Genomic DNA, 20,040 nt, shown 5'->3' with positions numbered 1-20,040 from the left:
GGTTTGTTGACAGTATCCTCCATACAGTGGATTGGGAAATACCCAATCGTTGGCCTATCGCTCGAGTACTCGTACTCGGATTGCCTTCTGCAAGACATAGGACATTCTCCTCATTGTCTGGCGTCCTCGTCGTTCGCTCTCCACTCATGGTACCTCTCGTGAAACAACCAGTCTCACGTAACCTTCTGTGCACACGTGCGAAAATCGTGTGATGAGGAGCACGCCTGTGCGGGAAACGTTCCTGGTACAAGTGCAGAGCAGCGCGCCCGTTACAGTCCGCAGCTCCATACGCGAGGTGCATGTCGGCCAGTTCAACGTTTGAATACTCGTCCATCCTACTGCCTCGGGAACTGGTTCGCAAATGCTGACTTCCAGTGGGATCACTGTTCACGCGACCTCCCGTTCAATGTCCTCTACTGCATGACGAAGGCATTTCGGACCCTGCAATGCTATGTGATTCCGATTCGTCTTTGTGCCCCCTACACCTCTTGCAAGTTTGTCGCACTGATAGTGAATCACCCTGTATATATATATATATATATATACATATATTAGTGCATCTACTGCCTTCACCATGGCCATCCAACCATCTGTCCTTAGGCAAACCAGACAATTTATATTTAGCCTTTTAAAAATATTTGTTAAGCCATTTCAAACTTCATTAAGACCAGACAAATAGAACTCTGGCAATTATTTCTTTTTTCCATACAGTTTGTATGAAAAAAAAAAAAAAAAACCACCAATTAAATGTAGTTTTAATGCCATATTATTAGCTTTATCAGTTCATGAGTCTTACATAACGATAGAAGTGAAGTATGTGTTCTGTGGTCAATTTTCTGTTTCCTGGACAAAAAACCATGCTACCCTCACCTGAGACCAACTAACTCAGCCACATTGTGAAAATGGCGATAAAAATTCCTCACATCATTGGCGGGACTCAAACTCAGGGCTTTTCTACCCACTATGGAGGAGGACAATAATTCTACCAACTGTGTTACCCAAGAGGGCTCATGTGCAAAGAGGGAATCAAATGCCTTGCAAAGTTCCAAATAAAAATAATAAAAAACAGAATTATTTCTTTGAAATAATTTTCAAAGAAACAACCAAAAGTTAAGATTATCCCTTTACAAAACTGTGCTGTTTCCTTCAGAATGCCATTTCTATCTATATGCTCCTGTATTTCTTAATTATCTTAATTAAATGCCCTTGGATTTCTTAATTATCACTTCCGCAATTTTTCCAACTAGTAAAGTCATACTGATCAGTTTACCTACTTCACTCTTACTAACACCTTTATATATTATTGATATACTAGCATATCTCCAATCCAAATGGAATCTTCCCCGAGTCCAACTAGAGTATGCCTTTGCCTGCCATCTCCCTCAAAATTACTGGTTATATACCATCAACTCCAGGAGCAATTTAAAAGTTATATGGGCTTGTTTGTTTTGGATTTTATTGGTGCATCAGCAACTATGGCTATAATGAGCCAGTTACATAGGCAAATGCATACTGCAATTCTGTACACCACACATCCTGCTCATGTATATGATTTAATTTTTTTATGCATAAAATTCTCAAATTTAACATAATAGTGCAATCAAAATTTAAACTTATGATGAAGGAACACAAATTTAAGTGGTCATCACTATCAAGAGATATAAACATGGAGCTGTCTGAAGCAAGAGTGTATGCTCTAGCACTGAATTGGGTAGCTGAATCCCTTTCAAGTTCAAACATACCTTGGCATACAAGTAAAGTAAGGAAGGGAAGTAATATTTTCTGATGCTATTGGAGTCAGAAAACTGCAAAGTCTGAGGGATTTCGACAGTTGCAAGCAAAGGCAAAACTTATTCTTGCAGTACCTTTATTTAGACATGTAGCAGCCTGAAAGCAAGGTGCAGGAGATTACAAAGCCTGATTTAGGCCCTCATGGGACAAGAAAACATATGGGGTGTGTTAAGGTTAATTATTAGGAGTAAAAACAAGCACACAGGTACTTGTTTGTACACTAATAACAGGAGCATAAAATATAAATTTGATGAATCTGACTCAAATGTGATTTGATGATCAAATGCAGACATCACAGGGATATCATAAATTAGGTGCCACATTGACATATGCAAAATATGAATAAATGTTCCCTGAAGGATGAGGAGAGGGGGGAATGAATTATGCTATTGGTTAAGAAGCACAGATTCTAAGACAGTACACCCAACTAACATAGCTTGTAATGCTGAGTTAGTCCGGGATGACTTAGTACTGAGAAAAAAAAATGAGGCATATGTTATAGGGCAAATAATTGTGATAATATAATGAACAACCACAGAGACAAACCAAATGTAAATCAGAAAGTTTTATCATGGGGGGGGGGGGTTATCTTTGCAAATATTGACTGGAACTTGTGGGATGATCATTTATATGGTAACAGAATATTTATGGATTTACTGAAAGGCTGTTTTCTATACCAGCATGTTAGAAAGATAACAAAAGAAATAAATACTCTTGATTGATTAACACCAATGATTCTTCATGCATTAAGAATCAGCAGTTAAGAGAATCACTAGTTGGCAGTAATCACAGTGCACTGATGTAATAGTATTAGTAGTGACAAATGATGTAAGAAGTAAAAAAACAAGCTTATAAAGCATAAACCAATAAAAAACTTCCCACATCACCCGTCCATCCCCTCCTATAATTTGTCTACTTCTTCCTTGAATTTATTCAAACTACCAAAACAACAATGGAAGTTTGTTGCAACAATTGACCACCCACTGGCTGAAGACAAACGTCTGCACATTTATTCTGCAATTGCCCTTCCTTAATTTGAATTTGTGACCCCTTGTGTATGGTCCAAGCAAGAGGAAGAATCACCCATCAGCTGCTCAATCCATTCAAAGCAGGAGTAAGTAGGAGTTTGTTAGTCTATAACAAACTCCTACTCTCATTTTTGTTATGCATATAACAAAACATATCCACACATGCTCGCACGCACACACATATCCTCGATGCAAACTCTGAATGAAGTGACTTTAGTGCTTGTGTGTCACACCAAACTGATTTAACATTGCACTGGCCATCTACATTGACTGGGTACACTGCTTTAGATTCTGTGTTTCTTAACTAAGAGCATAACTCCTCCCTCCTGACCTGACTCTTTTTGTATACATTGTATTCCCTATATTCAAATTCTGCACCCCCTTATGTCTGATTGGCACTATGTTTCTGATATCCCTAGAAAGTTTATACATTTGATGACATAAGCAGTATTTTAAATTCATCAAATTTGTTAACTATACTCCTAGCATTAGTGTATATGCCATTATACAGGCACATGTTTTCACTCTTAGTAACCCTAAAATAGCCCATCCTTGTTCCATGCAGAACCCCAACAGGCTTTGTAATTCCTTTCCAGGCTGCTGCATGTCCCAATAGAAACAGTGCAAGAATCACTTAAACTTCTGCCTATGGTTGCTATTAATCTATCATTCCATGTATCCTCCCAAGCTAGCAGTTTTTTGACCACTCTAATACTGCCTCAACAGTATTAGCAAATATTCTTTGCTAATACTGTTGAGGCAGTATTAATACACCCTTTTATTTAAATGTATCCATCTCTGTAAAAACAGTTTTTACAGTTAACAAACATACACCATGCTGAGAAAAATGAATTCTGCAGTCTCTCCAGGAAGCCCAAACTTACTGATAAGCATCTCACCATTTGGTTTGGTTTGGTTTGGTTTTACCGTTGCAACAGCAACCTAGGCTATAATGCACCAACCACAATAAATGAGTAGACATATTAAAAGTACAGAAACAAAAGTTAAAATATTAGTTACCCGGGAATATTGGTCACTATATCAGAAAAAGATTTGTACAAAAATATGTATAAGAGCAGTCAGCATGGTATAAATGATATATAAAATGTAATAAAAGTATAAGGTAGATGACTTTCGTCAACCGGTGAAATACTACCACTTTGCTTATTGGAGGCTTGAAGTGGTGAAACCCATGTTTAGTCTCTAGAGCAAAGTTTCCGGCATCCCCCTCCTCCCATATTTCTCCTTCAACCCATGCACGGTACTAAGTACTATAGGTTTTGATACCTTTCGTGTTTGGGGTTTTCATAAAAAAAAAAAAAAGTTAACAAAAGAGTATAGTTAAAAAGATGTAAATAAGTTTATCAGTTTTAAATAGTTAAAAATAGCTGACACATGGTCATTTTCAGAGAGTATCTGACTGAGTGTATAGGGTGCAGTGAGATGGTTAAAAGCAGTAAAAGATATACATCGTTCATGTCTAAAACATGGACATTCAGTTAAAATGTGTCTAACAGTTAAAACTGTGTCACAGTACTCACACATAGGAGGGTCATCAGTCCTCAGCAGAAAAGAGTGCGTCAGACAATTATGTACTATGCGGAGACAAACTAGAACAACTTCCTATCTACAACTCCTGCGCAGACTAGACTGCCATCTTTGGATTACAGACTTGATTTGATACAACTTGTTTATGGACTGTCTGTGCCATAATTGTTACCACTGGTTGTGAATTCCTTTTATTATCACTTGCCTGTAGTCTGTATAGGGGACTAGTGGGCTGCAACTGCTGTGAGATTGTGCTGATCAGGCTGCAGCATTTTCCATATCATTTCCTTTGATCCCAGGCATCTCACCATATACTCCTTCCTCTCATGTCTGGGCAGAATTGCCACACTTTCAAATTGAATTGCTATGTAGTAACTTTTTCTCCACATTGTCCTATACTTGTTAAGTAAATCCAGGATATTCTACTTTTAATATCCTTGGTATCAGGGGGTACAACAACATTAACTTTTATGTCCTTAAAAGGTGCTAGAGGCTCTACAATGTCCCCAACTTTTGTCCCTGGCAGTCATATCCTGGTCCTATTCCACCTATCCTTTTCACAAAATATTTCCTGTCAGCAGTCACTGACTACAGCTATTTGTGAGAATAGCACATTCTTCTATGAAGGATCTCGTTGCATCATGTGTTGCATGAGTGTAGTCTCCAGTGTTTCACTAAAATAAAATTTAAAAAAACAAAAAAATAACAATAATAATAAAAGCTCACTCTGTCAGCACACATACACAAGGGGACATATTTAAATTTGAAAAGAATAGTTGCAAGTTAGATTGTGAAGGAATTTGTCCTAAACCACAGAGTAATTGCATGTTGGAATAAACTTCCACTTGGTGTTGTGGAATTTAGTTTGAATAAATGAAAATTTAAAGACTGAACAAATTATTAGAGGGTATAGGCAAATGAAGCAGGTATTTTTTTTTAATGGCTGATACTGTATAAATTTACTTCCTTGCAACATTATGCCACTCTCTTCCAGATTTTCACAGTCATCCCAAAACCTTGCAAACCTTCTTTCAAGATTTTTAAAAACCTTGAAAAATATGAAAGCAAAAAAACAGCATTGAATTGTTACCATACACTTGGGTTTTAAGAATTTGCAGGTTTCAATCAAACTTTTCACCAGCTTAAACAAAATTTAATGTTTGCTTTTGTTCCATCATTTAACACAATGATAGCACCCTGAATGTTATTCTTGTGTTAAGCAATGTTTAAGAATGTCATCATTGCATTAAAACAGATATTTAAGAGCATTATTATAGTAGTTTTTAAAAATATCATCATGTTAGAGCTGCTTTCAACTGCAGACAGGCAATGTGCAGTATTCAGCTACTTGTTACCTGCCTAGGGTTTAAAAAAAAAAAATTAATGTACAAAGTGCATTACATTTCCAACACATTAGCAAATAGTAATAATTTGTGATTTATAATTAAAAAAAGAGAAAAAAGAAATTTACTTTTATGTGCAAACTGAGAAATTTCAATTCTATGCATCCACTACATTGCCCATTCATTCTTCCAACCAGTGCATGGCAACAAACATAATATCCAGTGCTTCATCTATAATATAATATATGTGGATAGCCTATGTGATATATATATGAAAAAAAATTAAACAACAGTTGCTGAAAATTCTATTGTTCCAATGTTAATAAGATTTGGGAAAGCCCAACAAATCATTCTAAAGAGCCTAAATATAAAATTTAATGAAAATCCATCCAATAGAAGTTGAATTAATTAAAGAAATAATAATTGTAAGATTTCTACTGGTCTGATTTTAATAAAATTTGAGATGGCTCAACAAATCTTTTTAAAAGCCCCAGCTAAGAAATTATGAAAATCCATCCAGTGGGAAGCAAATTGTTACATATGGACGGACATGGTGAAGACAATAGGTGCACTATGCATATATGTTAATGAGCCTAAAAACCAATTGCATGTGAGTAACTCATGATATGCAAATAACCATATAGAGGAAAGCAGCAGCAGCCAAAAAGTTCAAATCTGCCATAGTACATTGTATTGTGGCTCTACAAGCTTTGATATGCATGCAACAGACTCAGATCCTGGAATGTAAGACTGTGCAGAATTTTGAAGCTAATAAAGCTAAGTTTTGGTGGCAATATGTCACTGTGAACAAAACATGGGTACACCATTTTGACTCTGAAACAAAAGAATGATCAAAACAGTGGAAGAATCCCTCTTCTCCCCACTCCTAAAAAGTTGAGTGCAAAAGTCAGCTGGGAAAGTCATGATTAATCATGATTGATTTCCTGGAATGAGGTGCCACTATCAACATCTCAGTAGGTTAGAATAATACTCAGCACTATCAATGCAGAGTATTATTCTAACTTACTGAGATGTTTCCACAAATGTGTCAAATGAACTAATGAGACTCATGGAAGAGAAGAAATATGCATGGAATGCAAATAAATTATCAGGCAACACAGAAGGACAGATATAAGCTAGTCTGTAATCAAGCCACAAAAGAGATTAGGCAAGCGAAAGACGATTACGAAAAATTTTTGGCAAAGGATGCTAAAAAAAACAGCAAGGATTTCTTTACTTGTGTAAACTCTAAAAGGAAGGGGATGAATCAGATTAGTCCACTTGATATCGATGTTTCAACTGCTGATGATCCTGCTCAGATAGCAAACAAACTGAATGAGTATTTTGCAACTGCATTCACACTGAGAGCAAAGTGGAGGAGAAATTGTTAGAAACAGTAAGAAAGGCACCTGGGGTGGATGAGATCTATCCAGTTATATTAAAGGATGTAGCAAAGGAACTAAGCAAACCCTTAGCCATAATTAGGAGAGCATCCTTGGACTCAGGGGAAGTCCTCACAGACTGGAGATGTGCAAATGTATCCCCAATTCACAAAGGAGATCGAAGGGTGACACGAGTAATTACAGACCAGTTAGTTTTACTTCTGTTCAGGGTAAAATAATGGAGTCACTGGTTAATGATGCATTGCAGAATCATCTAGATAAGACTCCAGCAATAATTCAGACACAGCATGGGTTTGTTAAGGGAAAGTCTTGTATGTCAAATTTGATTAGATACTATGGTGTGGTTACAAAGGAACTGGATGCAAAAAATAATTTTGATATCATATACTTGGATTTCAGTAAACTTTTGACACTGATGTGAATGGAAGACTGCTCTACTTTGTTTGTTTGTTTGTTTTAGGATTTTATGGTGCATTAGCATCTAAGGCTATAATGCACCAAGTCAAGGAAGACTCCTCTACTAATTGGAGCAGAATGGTATTAAGGGTAAGTTGCGACAATGGATAAAAGGGCGGTTGAGTGGGAGATAGGAGAAGACAGAGGGTGGTAATCAATGGATGCTGCTCTTTGTGGAGTAATGTTATTAGTGGAGTTCCACAGGGTTCAGTGTTGGGCCCACTGTTGTTTTGTATATTTATCGAAGTCTTAGTTTTGCAGATGATACAAAGGAACTAAGGCAGGGTTGTTAATGACAGTAATGGCAGTGTGCTACTGCAACAAGATCTAGAAAATTTGGACAAATGAGCTGAGAAGTGGCAAGTGAAGTTTAACATTGACAAATGCAAAGTATGGGTAGAAGTAACTCCAGAGGAACATACCAACTGTGTACTACCACACTTAGGGTGGCAGAAAATGAAAAAGACCTGGGAGTAATTGTGCAGGCAGATATGAAGTTTTCTGAGCAATGCAGACAGGCTGCCAGAGGTTTGTCAATGATTTACAGGAATTTTGCTAGCAGGGAAAAGGAGGTGATTATCCCTTTGTATAAGGCAATGGTGAGGGCATGCCTTGAGTACTGCATACAAGTCTGGAGGCCTCATTTTAGGAAGGATGTAGATTTGCTTGAGCATGTACAGAGAAGGGCAACAAGATTGGTGAGGGAAATGAAAGGATCCTCTTACCAAGAGTGGCTTAAGTTCAACATACGTAACAGAAGCTTGTTTTACTGTGGTAAAACAAGCTTCTGTTTTAATGTGTTCATGCTAGACAAACCTCATGTGTGCACTTAAGCCACTTCTCTTCCGAAGATGTATTCATATCTTCGGAAGAGACACGCACAATGTCGAAAGCTTCTGTAAGTATTTTATTTTATGAAAAGAAGTGAGTGCAGCAAGCAGGGCACGAAGCTCCCTAGTATTTATTTATTTTTTATTTATTGCGCTCAATGCATTCTGGTTGTTAAATCCCTAGAAAAAAAAAATTTCCCAGTATATAAACAACCGCAATTTCATGTGCTGATTAAACTTTTGACAAAAAAATATATATGTATTTAATCTTGTTTTTGTTGACAAGATATCACAGTTCCTGTTGTTAATATTTCAATTCAGGCAGTGATAACCTTCACATAAAGCAGCAGTGTAAAAAAGTACATACAGCTGATCTCATTTGTTGTGCATGAATGTCAAAAGTTACTTCAATAGTTTTTATCATCATTTATCCTCTGTCAGTCACACTACCAAATGGAAGACTCAAGTAGTGTCTTTTAGACACCAGTTTTTAATTATAAAAAAATAATTTTTACCTTTTTTATTGAATCAGAAATGGTGTTTAATTATAATTAATATAATTTATCCTACTTTTTGTTGTTTTAAATTTCTTGTGTTATATGCATTTATCACTTACCTTTATCATACAACCTCAATATTCCCATAATTCCTGGCTTTTCATATGGATCACCCATGCCAAAAAAAGAAAAGTTACAGAAGAATGTACTTGATAGGTGCAAAGAATCAAATTATAACATACCACTAGTACAGACATATTACCTATAATTTGTACCTCCACCTATTCATCCTGTCAAGTAGGCAAGGAGATAGATTACAGTTGCTAGATGAGCAGTGTTTGTACACTCCTGCTAATTCCACAAATGACAGAACAAACAAACTGTTAGCCTTTCTTCCATAAATCCAATAAATTGTAATACAAACAGAAAATACTACATCATAGTTTGGAAAAAAATTAGTGGGAAAAGTATGTGGAAATATATGATTTTATTCCCAAATTTAAAAAAAAAAAAAAAAGTGGTTTCTATCAGATACTACAAACCAAATGAAAGATTACTATATTTAATGATTTATTTTAATGAACAGAGGGGCACTATTATAATTAAGCATTAATTTTCTTAAATCATCCTATAACTTCAGTACTATGTGTGCATCACGATTACGACAAGTTACCCTTAACATAAATTCAGCTACTCATTACCTGTATATGGTTTTAAAAAAAAATAATAATAATAAAATAATGTAGTATTGGGCAACACCAAGAGATTTCGAATACTTTACTGGCCAAATAAATTTGCTCTCAGTTTTAACCACGGGGACTCACATCTGGTGAGTATGGGCTTGGCACACCCAGGGTCCTGAGCTGGATATCATCATTCTTCTCTTTCTCTGGGTAATCCAGATTTTTTTTTTTTTTTTGCCTGGTGCAGCATAAGCCTCAGGCTTCCTTGCACCATATGGCTAATAATAATAATAACAATATACATAACACTCGTGACCATTATCTTATCCTATGACATTTAGCACAGAGCAAACACATAATGAATTTCTGGTAGAACAAATGGGCATGTGAAAATAAAAGTAAGAATTCTCTATAAAACTCAAATTCTGCAGTCTACTAGTCCAGCATATTATAATGTAGAACTAATTTAACTTTAATGATGCAACACATTTATAATTATTAGTCTTAAAATATGCAATGATCACAATAAACACCGTCGTTTGACATGTAGTCTAAGCACACTTATCAATGATATATTATGAAATGATTGATTTCTAAGCAAATGTCGACAAATTGCACGTGGGCTTTTCTGGACTGCTGTAAATTTTATAAGCTGCACTTAATGAATAAAATTAATAATGCCATTTGTATATGATGTTCAAATTTTCTAAAATATGAATAACTGTAAAAATACAATAGATAGTACCTCCTCTCGTTGTCCCCATGTTTCTACTGCCGTCCGCGATGCTTAAAGACCACTACGGCACCGCAAACTGAAGATTTTTCGTTCCGACAGATGTCGCCACAAGGATTTCGGAGGGAAAAAATATACTGTATACAAAATCGTTTCGTGCACGTATTAGTCTTACTAATATTCGGTACAAACACTCCTAAATTTTTTGTTCTCCGCCACCTCGGGCTTGGCAACCTAATGGTATGCTATTCTGGGTACACATATTATTCTCGGTAACACATATGCATTAAATTTCTTTTATCGCTGTCACTTCTTTTTACTTTGCTACTTGTCAGCAGATCAGCCTAATTTTTTTTAGGTCTTGCAGTAGTTGGCAGTGATTATTGTAATGGAACATTGCGCCAACTTTCGTATTCATTTGCAAAATTAGATATTAAAATTGATATACCTTCATTAATAATGATAATAAAAATCGAAAACGTAAGCCGCCCACCAGCACACTGAAACCTGAGGTAACCAAAGGCCCGATGAGAGACAGTAGTTAGGGGGCTACACTACCCAGTCCCTCACTTTGTGAAGTGAAAACAACAGAGGCTTTATTCTTACATTTTTAAATAACTTAACTAATTTTTAACAATTGACAAAGAAATTCTGAAGGCCATCATGCGCTTTGCATCAGCGCTGGATACAGAATACGTTTTGCATTAACAATACTTCTGTATCCAGCGCCGAAGTCAGTCCATTAAGAGCGGTCATTAATAAGCACCCTACATCTCCTGCTCCAGAACCATACCTTTACCCACAGTAGAAATTTTCCCTTATTGCGACACTGTTCGAAATCGCATAGCAGTTTTTCATGCTGATCAGTAGTAGTAATAGTAGTAGTGGCATGTGATGCAAGAAAGCAAGTGTATGAGCTTATGCAGCATCAGTCAAAAAAAAAAAAAAAATCACACCATTCCCTCCAAATGCTGTCCAGTTCCTCCTTAAATTTATTCAACCTATCAACTTCCACAACGACAGATGGAAGTTTGTTCCAGCAATTAACCACCCGCTGACTAAAGGCAAATTTCCGCACATCTATTCTACATTTGTCCTTTCTTAATTTGAATTTATGGCTCTATAGGTTCGTAATCTGAACAAGTGGAAGGATCCCATCAGAATTCAGCGTACTCAACCCACCTAGTATTAAAACTTCAAATTGAAATCTAAGTATATCAAATTAATTCTATAATCCAGTTCTTTTATTACTCTTATAATAGCTAATCAGACTGATTATACAGTCTTCCATTAACAAATTTGTTTTACGATTTCCACATAATGGTATCCCTGTTAAGGGATTTATTACTTCATTAAAAATTGGCACGTTGAAGCGGGTGAAGAGAATAGTAACAAGCTCAGTGAAAGGAATGAAAGCAGTGTTTAATCCAAAGTGTTTGTACCAGGGGAGGGGAAAGAATTTGGGGATACTTGTAGTATATGTGTAGTATATTTAATATTTACAATACAGTATTTACAACATATGTGCAGACAAATCTGTATTTTTATGAATGTTATAATAAAAGAATAGGAGAAAACTTAATAAAAAAAACAAAAGGAAATAAATGAATATATTATTTAACATTTAAATACTAATAGTGAGTTCACAAAATTGGAAATCCCTGTGAGTGGTTGAACTTTTCTCATTTCAGTTCCCGCACATTTTCTTTGTTTATCTTTGTTTCAGTTTTCCATACGTGTTATGCAACTTTATTATTTCTTTGTCCTTCGTAAGCATTCATCAATGTAACCTACCTGACAACCAGGAGTGGGCCGTCCTGAGGGTACAAGGGGGTGCACTAACCCGGGCGGGAATGTACAAGGGGCTCCTAAAAACCTGAAACTTACACACACATATGAAGAAATTTTAAATGGGGCACCAAATCACATTTGCACCCTTGCCTCACATTTCCTAGGAACTCCCCTGCTGACAACAGATGATCCCACCACAAACTACATATAGTACAGATACATATATTATAAAAGGGTTATAAAATGTATTGTTTATAGGCTGCGACCAAGTCGTTATCTTATTTGAGACATACAAAGGAAGAATTAGCCACAAGTAGACTCTCGCTGCGAAAAAAAAAAAAAAATAAATAAAGGGAACCTGAAAACTATAAAAAAAAATTTATACTAGAGATACCCGTAATTTAATACATTACCCCGTATTTGTGTCTGTAAATTGCGTGTGTTCTGGAGTAGATTTCCTGTTTTACTGGACGAAAAATCCCAATTTCTGGGGAAAAAACCTTGCTGTCTATGCCTGAAACCGACTAACTCATCCACGGAGTGAATAAAGCCCATTAAAGTTCCTCGCGTCATCGACGAACCCGGGTCTTTCCCACCAGGTGAAGGGAAGACGGTGACGATACCACTGTGCCACCCGCGCAGACACCTGAAAACCATAAAGCGAAACTACCAACGATTGAAATAGCGGCTTCGCGGACTCCTCTCTCTGATCAATTATTGTTTAGCCCTTCCCCTGGAAGCCGCTGGACACTCTATAATTACAAGTAGCATCAAACACTGAGGAACCAATTCAGGCGAACGTATTCACGGCCTGCAATCCAGACTCAGTGTTGCCAATTTAGCGGTTTTCCCGCTAGTTTTAGCGGAATTGCTTCAGGTTTGGTGGATAAAAATATGTAATAGCGGACAGCGGATTTTTTAACGGAACGAGTAAAAATTTAAAATATGTTTAGCATTTTATATATTTTGGCAATGTAACATTTAAATTATGAAATATTTATTTAATAATATCAATATTTCATGACTGAAATGTTTATTGATATAAACATTCTCGTGAGGACGTGAATTGGCCTCAAAGGCCAACATGTTATCTTGCGACTATAGCCATCAACAACAGTTTGTCCCCGACCAATAAACAAAACAGGAAATATAGCTCTCTCCCTCCCATACATTTGACGTTTGACTTGTTTTCATGTAACCTCACATGAGGTGATATTAGTGTGATTCTACCCTAAGCCACTTTGCTGACTGCCCGACTTATTTCATTAACGACTTGTTTCGTGTACTAATTCTACATTTCTAGAATCATATTTGTGAGGAAATAGTTTCTTTAAAGATCCCTAAAGAAATGTTACCGACCCCCAATGGCTTTATTAGGAACTAAAGACCCCTCAAACTTGCCCAAATACCTCTGGGGGGGTCGCTACCGACCACTTTGGGAATCATTGGTGTAGACTGTATTTTACTTAGTGGCCCATTGATGAGGGAGTGAAATATTTAAAAAGTTGGACAGTGTAAAGTGTATTTCACTTAGTGGCTCCTTAGTGAAGGAGTGAAATATTAAAAAAAGTTGAATAATGTTGATTCGTTGGTCTCTACTTTCTGTCTGTTTGAACTGATAAGTGAAAGGTCGTTATTTCCATTTCGCTATACTTCTTTGAAGGCCAACTAAGATTAATCAGGGTGGAAAGTTTTCCAAGTCCATGTTTTTCCTCTTACCCGGGGGGTTAGATCTTTTTACCCGGATTTCGGCCGTGTCTTGTAACGAGGCAGATAAGTAACTGCAAGCTTGTTGGACTTAACGATAAATAATCAAATTAAAATAAGGAAATATACTTATTTGTGAATTGACACCATTAGTATTTCGAGTTAGTTAACTACTTAACAAATACTATTCGTGATAAAATTATTTATTCCGCTGATATAAATAAAATTCACACCAAAACAAAATCTACTAAAATTTAATCACGAATAGTGCTGCGTTATTAATATTATTGTTGTTGCTCTTATATTATTTCTTCCAGATTGGGTGATTCCACTCTGTGACAGGTAATGCTACCAAGTACACAGGGTGGTTGTTATGTCTGATGTTACCGTTGGTCAAGAAACTCTCTGACTATCCTACAGGTGTTCAGGATTGCGACTTCGGGAGTTCCTTGTAGGGGGTTCTCTGGGAGACCTCTTGCTGCTATGTAGGGCCTTTGGCACCATACCGATGGTTGACACAATGATCGGGATGGGCGTTACTTCTTCCAAATGCCACATCTCCTTGATCTCATGTCTCAGATTCATGTACTTTCTATTTTTTTACTAATAGGTTTTCAGGACATTGCTAGTGTTGGGAACCGCTGGGTTAATCAGGTAGGTACTCTTTTCTATCTTGTGCACAAAGGTTATGTCCGGTCTGTTATGCGGGATCGACTTATCCGTTATTATGGCGCTGACCCAGTTCAGTTTATGGGTTGGAGTCTCTATCACTGCCTGCGGTTGGTTCTTGTAGTATGGTACACTTTCTGTGGTCAACAGATATTTCCTTGTTAGCTTCTGGTGTATTATCCTGGCTACCTGGTCGTGTCTACGAGGGTACATAGTCTGGCTGATCACCTTGCATCCCCCCCTCGTGATGTGCTGGATCGTTTCTGAGGCCAGTTGGCATCGTCGCCGTGTGTCATATGATATTCCGCGCTTCTTTGGGATGTATTATCTATAGTTTCTGGTGTTGATTACCTGGTCTTGGATGGCGAGCATGAATCCTTCAGTTTCGGGGAAGAGAGTGCCCCCATTAATTGGAAGCATTTGTCAATGTTATTTAAACTAAATAACATTGACAAATGTAAAGTACTGCATATGAGAAGCAGTAATTCCAGAGTAACAAATCAACTGTGTGGTACTACCTGACAGTGATGGAGAATAAAAGGGACCTCGGTGTAATTATGCAGGCAGATATGTTTTCTGAGCAGTGCGGACGGTCTGCAGGAACAGATCTGGTGTCTTGTCAATAATATACAGGAATTTTTCTAGTGGGGATAAGGAGGTGATTATCCCCTTGTATAGGGCAAAAGTCAGGCCACATCTTGTGTACAGGTCTCGAGACCTCATTTTAAGAAGGAAGTAGAGCTGCTGGAACGTGTATAGAGAGGTGCAACAAGATTAGTGAATCGAACAAAGGGTTGCTCTTACGAAGAAAGGCTTAAGTTTTGCAAATTACATTGTCTGGAGACTAGACACCTGCAAGGTAGTAGTAGTAGTGGTGGCATGTGATGCAAGATAGCAAACGTATGAGCTTATGCAGCATCACCGAAAAAAAAATTACAAAACAATCCACTCTAAATATTTGTTCAGTTCCTCATTAAATCTATTTAACCTATCAACTTCCACAACGACAGATGGAAATTTGTTCCAGCAATTAATCACCCGCTGGCTAAAGGCAAATTTCCATACATCTATTCTACAACTGTTTCCTTAATTTGAATTTATGCCCCCTTAGGCTCGTACTCTGAACAAGTGGAAGAACCCCATCAAAATTCAGCGTGCTCAACCCATTCAAGGCCTTATACACCTCAATCAGATCACCTCGCAGGTGCCTAGTCTCCAGCTGCTGCAATTTGCAGAACTTAAGCCTCTCCTGGTAAAAGGATCCCTTCATTCCCCTCACCAATCTTGTTGCCCTTCCCTGTACACACTCAAGCAAATCTACATCCTTCCTAAAATGAGGTCTCCAGACCAGCATTCAGTATTCAAGGAGTGGCCTGACTATTGCCTTATACAGAGGGACAATCACCTCCTTTTCCCTGCAAACAAAATTCCTTGGCAGCCTGTCTGCTGCTCCGAAAACTTCATATCTGACTGCACAACGACTCTCAGATCTTTTTCATTTTCTGCCACCTTAAGTGTAGTACCACACAGTTGGTACGTTTCTCTGGGGTTACTTCTACTCATATGCAGTACTTTGCATTTTTCAAAATTAAACTTCAGTTGCCACTTCGCAGCCCATCTGCCCAAATTTTCTAGATCCTGTTACAGTAACACACTGCCATTACTGTCATTAACAACCAATGCCAACCTTTGTATCATCTGCAAACTTCGATAATAAGCCTGATGTACCTTCATCAATATTATTGATAAATATACAAAACAACATTGGACTCAACACTGAGTCCTGTGGGACTCCATTAATAACATTAATCCACGAAGAGCAGCACCCATTGATTACCACCCCCTGTCTTCTCCGACTCAACCACCGTTTTATCCATTGTAGCAACTTCCCCGTAATACCATTCGGCTCCAATATGTACAGTAGTTTTGAATGCGCAACAGTGTCAAAAGCTTTCCTGAAATCCAAGTATATGATATCAAAATTATTTTTTGCATCCAGTTCCTGTGTAACCACATTATAATAACCAATCAAATTTGACATACAAGACTTTCCCTTAACAAACCCATGCTGTGTCTGAATTATTGCTGCAGTCTTATCTAGATGATCCTGCAATGCATCTTTAACCAGTGGTTCCATTATTTTACCCGGAACAGAAATTAAACTAACTGGTCTGTAAGTACTCGTGCCACCCTTCGATTCCCCTTTGGAATTGGGGACATATTTGCACATCTCCATTCCGTGGGGACCTCTCCAAGGATGCTCTTGTAATTATGGCTAAGGGTTTGCTTAGTTGCTTTGCCGCCTCCTTTAATATAACTGGATAGATCCCATCCACCCCAGGTGCCTTTCTTATGTTTAACTTCAACAATTATTCCTCCACTTTGTTCGCAGTTATTACAAAGTCATTAAGCACCCCATTACAATTTGATAACCTTGTGACATTTTTAAACCTTAATAACTCCTCATGTGTGAATGTAGATGCAAATGTGCTATCTGAGCAGGATCATCAGCAGTCGAACCACCGATATCGAGTGTACCAATCTGATTCATCCCCTTCGTTTTAGAGTTTGTATAAGTAAAGAAATCCTCTTTCTTCCTTCTTTGAGGTTATATCCATACTTGCTGCCGTTAAGCATGGTGGATAGCAGGTTGAGTGCGAGAGAGAGAGAGAGACAGAGAGAGAGAGAGAGAGAGAGAGAGAGAGAGAGAGAGAGAGAGAGAGAGAGATAAAAAGGAATCACCAAGAAAGAGAAGAATGATGATATCCAGATGTGAGCTCCTGGGGTTTAATGATTTCTATTTATCAGACTTCGTGACTGCTTTTTGTTGCTATCAGTCAGAGCTGGAACTAGGCAATCTTATGCCTTGGGCAAAGTGTTATAAATATTCAAGTAGCCGTTATATGCTGTTAGTCAAACTTTCAGTAGCGTAGTTAGTGTCATCGATGCACGAGGGCAATATGTCTTCCTGGCGCCCTTGATTGTATTAGATAATTCTTTCAGTTTGCGCTCCTGAAGCTCGGCGCCCGCAGGAATTTCCCCCTTCTGCACTCCCCTTGCTGCACCACTGCAATCTTTATGAATTTTTAAAAATTACCATTGTAACGGTCTACTATTTGCATATATTTATTAATAAATTAATTGAAATAATACAATGAATATAACAAAACAAAAATATCAAAGAAAAAGAAAAAATATTCGTTTCTATCTATAAAGAATTGAATTCTCTATAAACGACAAAGAAAGTACATATAACTACAAAGAAATTAGAAAACCAGATAATTTAAATATCTAGTATAAAATCATAGAAACAGAATATTGCGAAATATAATACTTTTAACCTTATAATATAAACTAAAATTATGCAATGAAGGTATATCATTTTAATTGAATTTTTCTCGGTTTTTTAGGAGCTTTCAGAAGAAGTGAAAGCTAGTGGATTGGTAAAATTAGAAGAGTGCGTCTGTGTAAGAAAAATTCATAGTGCTATTTCTATATTTAGATAAGATTCTATTAGACAATACTCATGAATGAATTAGAGAAGTTGTAAAAGGGTTACTGATTTTATATCCTGCAGAATTGATAAACATGATTTTTCAAATATCTGTTGAAATATCAACGGATATTGGAGGTGTGACGTCCCAAAATCGGCCTTAATTTATAGAAGTTTGGAATTGAAGTTTCTCTGTTATTTAAGAAATATAACAGAGATAATATCACAAAAATTTGTGGAATCCTAAGTATCATGTACAAAGATAATTCTGTGTTTCTTTTAAGAAATTTTTTTTTAAACAAGTTGACCATATTCATAATAATTGCACAATCGTACACCAACCGTTATTAAACATATAAATAGTGTTATGTTATATTAAAATAATGATGTAGATAACTGAAATAAATAGAATGATAAAATTCCACCGGATAAAACTGATAAAAAGGTAACTGTCTGTAGAATAAAATATGAAACTTTAAACTGCAAAGAATTATTTACAATAAAACAATGTAGATAAAACATAAAAAAGCGCTAAAACACCGTAGTTTTCAAAGGCATCCGCAGTGAGGTTTATCGTACGGCACATCCTTAAATATCAGCAGGCTCACGGTTCTCAGCACATGGTTCTACAGGAGCATGGGCAACATTCTCCTCATGTGCACTGGAACCGGAAATGGCTCGGGAACGTGCCAGGCAGAACCGCTCATCCCGTCCAAGAGCAATATCCTCGAAGAGGGGATGAATGCGGATTCCCCTTTCTCTATTAATGGGATTACTGTCTGAGAGACAAATCCGCAAGCTCTCGAGCCATTTGTGGTCCCAAAATCTATTCGCCCGGTCGACGATAACAGCCTCATCTGGGGAGATTTGATGGTGCTCCTCCCAAAAATGTTCTGCCACAGCAGACTTCCCATAATCCGCGGTGTTTAACATGTTCATATGCTCCCCCAGACGATCTTTTAACCGACATTTTGTTTCACCAACATAACATTCCCCACAATCCGGGCACTTGATCTCAACCACGACCCCACTTGTAAATTCCCTTGGTATGGGGTCCTTAACCTGTGACACAACTCTGTGCAACTTCTGCCCTGGAAGCTGCACACAGTGTGTCTGGCAATCTCGCAATACCCCAGCTATATGCTCAGTTAGGCCCGGATAGTAGGGAATAAAGCGTAAAGTGTAAAGTGTTCATTGTCTAACGGCCCAAGGGGTTTCCCCCATCTCCATGTTGTGTACTCTGTTTGGGAAACACAGAACACTGTGAAGGCCAGAGATTTTAAAAAGTGTAAGGTACATGTTTATGTTGTGTAGTGTCATGTTGTGTTGTTCCTCTGACCTTTTAGCCATTGGGCCCCTAGTGGGACCCCCTGTTGCCCACACTTAACCCCGAGGAGGCAGGTCAGGCATAGAGGGATCGCATTAGAAGTAATTACTCTGGCAGCCCTGCCACCTAATTTCCTAAGATTTCAGTGGCAAGGGCCTAAACATAAAATAAAATAAAATAAAATAATAAATAAAAAAATAAATAAAATAAAATAAAATAAAATAATAAATAAAAAAATAAATAAAATAAAATAATAATAATAAAAAATAAAATAAAATAAAAATAAAAATAATAATAAAAAAATAATAAATAAAATAAAAAAAATAAAAAATAAAAAAAATAATAATAAAAAATAATAACAATAATAAAATAAAATAAAATAAAATGCATATTTAGTTAGTAGGGGTGAAGACTGAGGAAGGGGGAACAGATAGAAATATGGAAATGATAGGGAAGGCAACCCCAGAAAGGTCAGTGGGGACTGGCCCCACCAGGAGAAAAAAGGGGGTAGCAGGGAGGGGGAGGAGACAGAAACCTGTCCCCTCCCTCTCCCTACTGGGGGAGGGGGTATTAAAGTGAACCAAGTTAGGATACCTGGTTTGGAATGCTAGTTGGCAAAGAAAAGAAGCAGTTGACATCTAATGGCACGCCGGTGGCGTTGTCAATAAGACAATCTAGGAGATTATCTTATTGGTCACATCCGTGAGAGACAAGTCCAGAAGTATAAGAACCTTTTGTCTT

The 20,040-nt window shown here is 37.3% G+C and overlaps 1 protein-coding gene across 1 annotated transcript in view; it reads right to left on the bottom strand.

Moving 5' to 3' along the window:
* Window positions 1-10,383, bottom strand: part of LOC150080805 (bleomycin hydrolase) — a 163,088-nt gene extending 152,705 nt beyond the window's left edge. Inside the window, exon 1 of the mRNA XM_090381004.1 lies at window positions 10,325-10,383. Coding sequence (XP_090237130.1) covers window positions 10,325-10,343 — 19 coding nt within the window. The 5' untranslated portion in view covers window positions 10,344-10,383. The remainder of the gene's footprint in view (window positions 1-10,324) is intronic.
* Between the last annotated feature and the right edge of the window lie 9,657 nt (window positions 10,384-20,040).

This window comes from Mastigoproctus giganteus, chromosome 9 (assembly GCF_048544385.1).
Source record: "Mastigoproctus giganteus isolate SK-2022 chromosome 9, ASM4854438v1, whole genome shotgun sequence".
NCBI lineage: Eukaryota > Metazoa > Arthropoda > Arachnida > Uropygi > Thelyphonidae > Mastigoproctus > Mastigoproctus giganteus.
The sequence above is the reverse complement of the archived record's forward strand: the minus strand, read 5'-3'. Positions and strand labels throughout refer to the sequence as shown.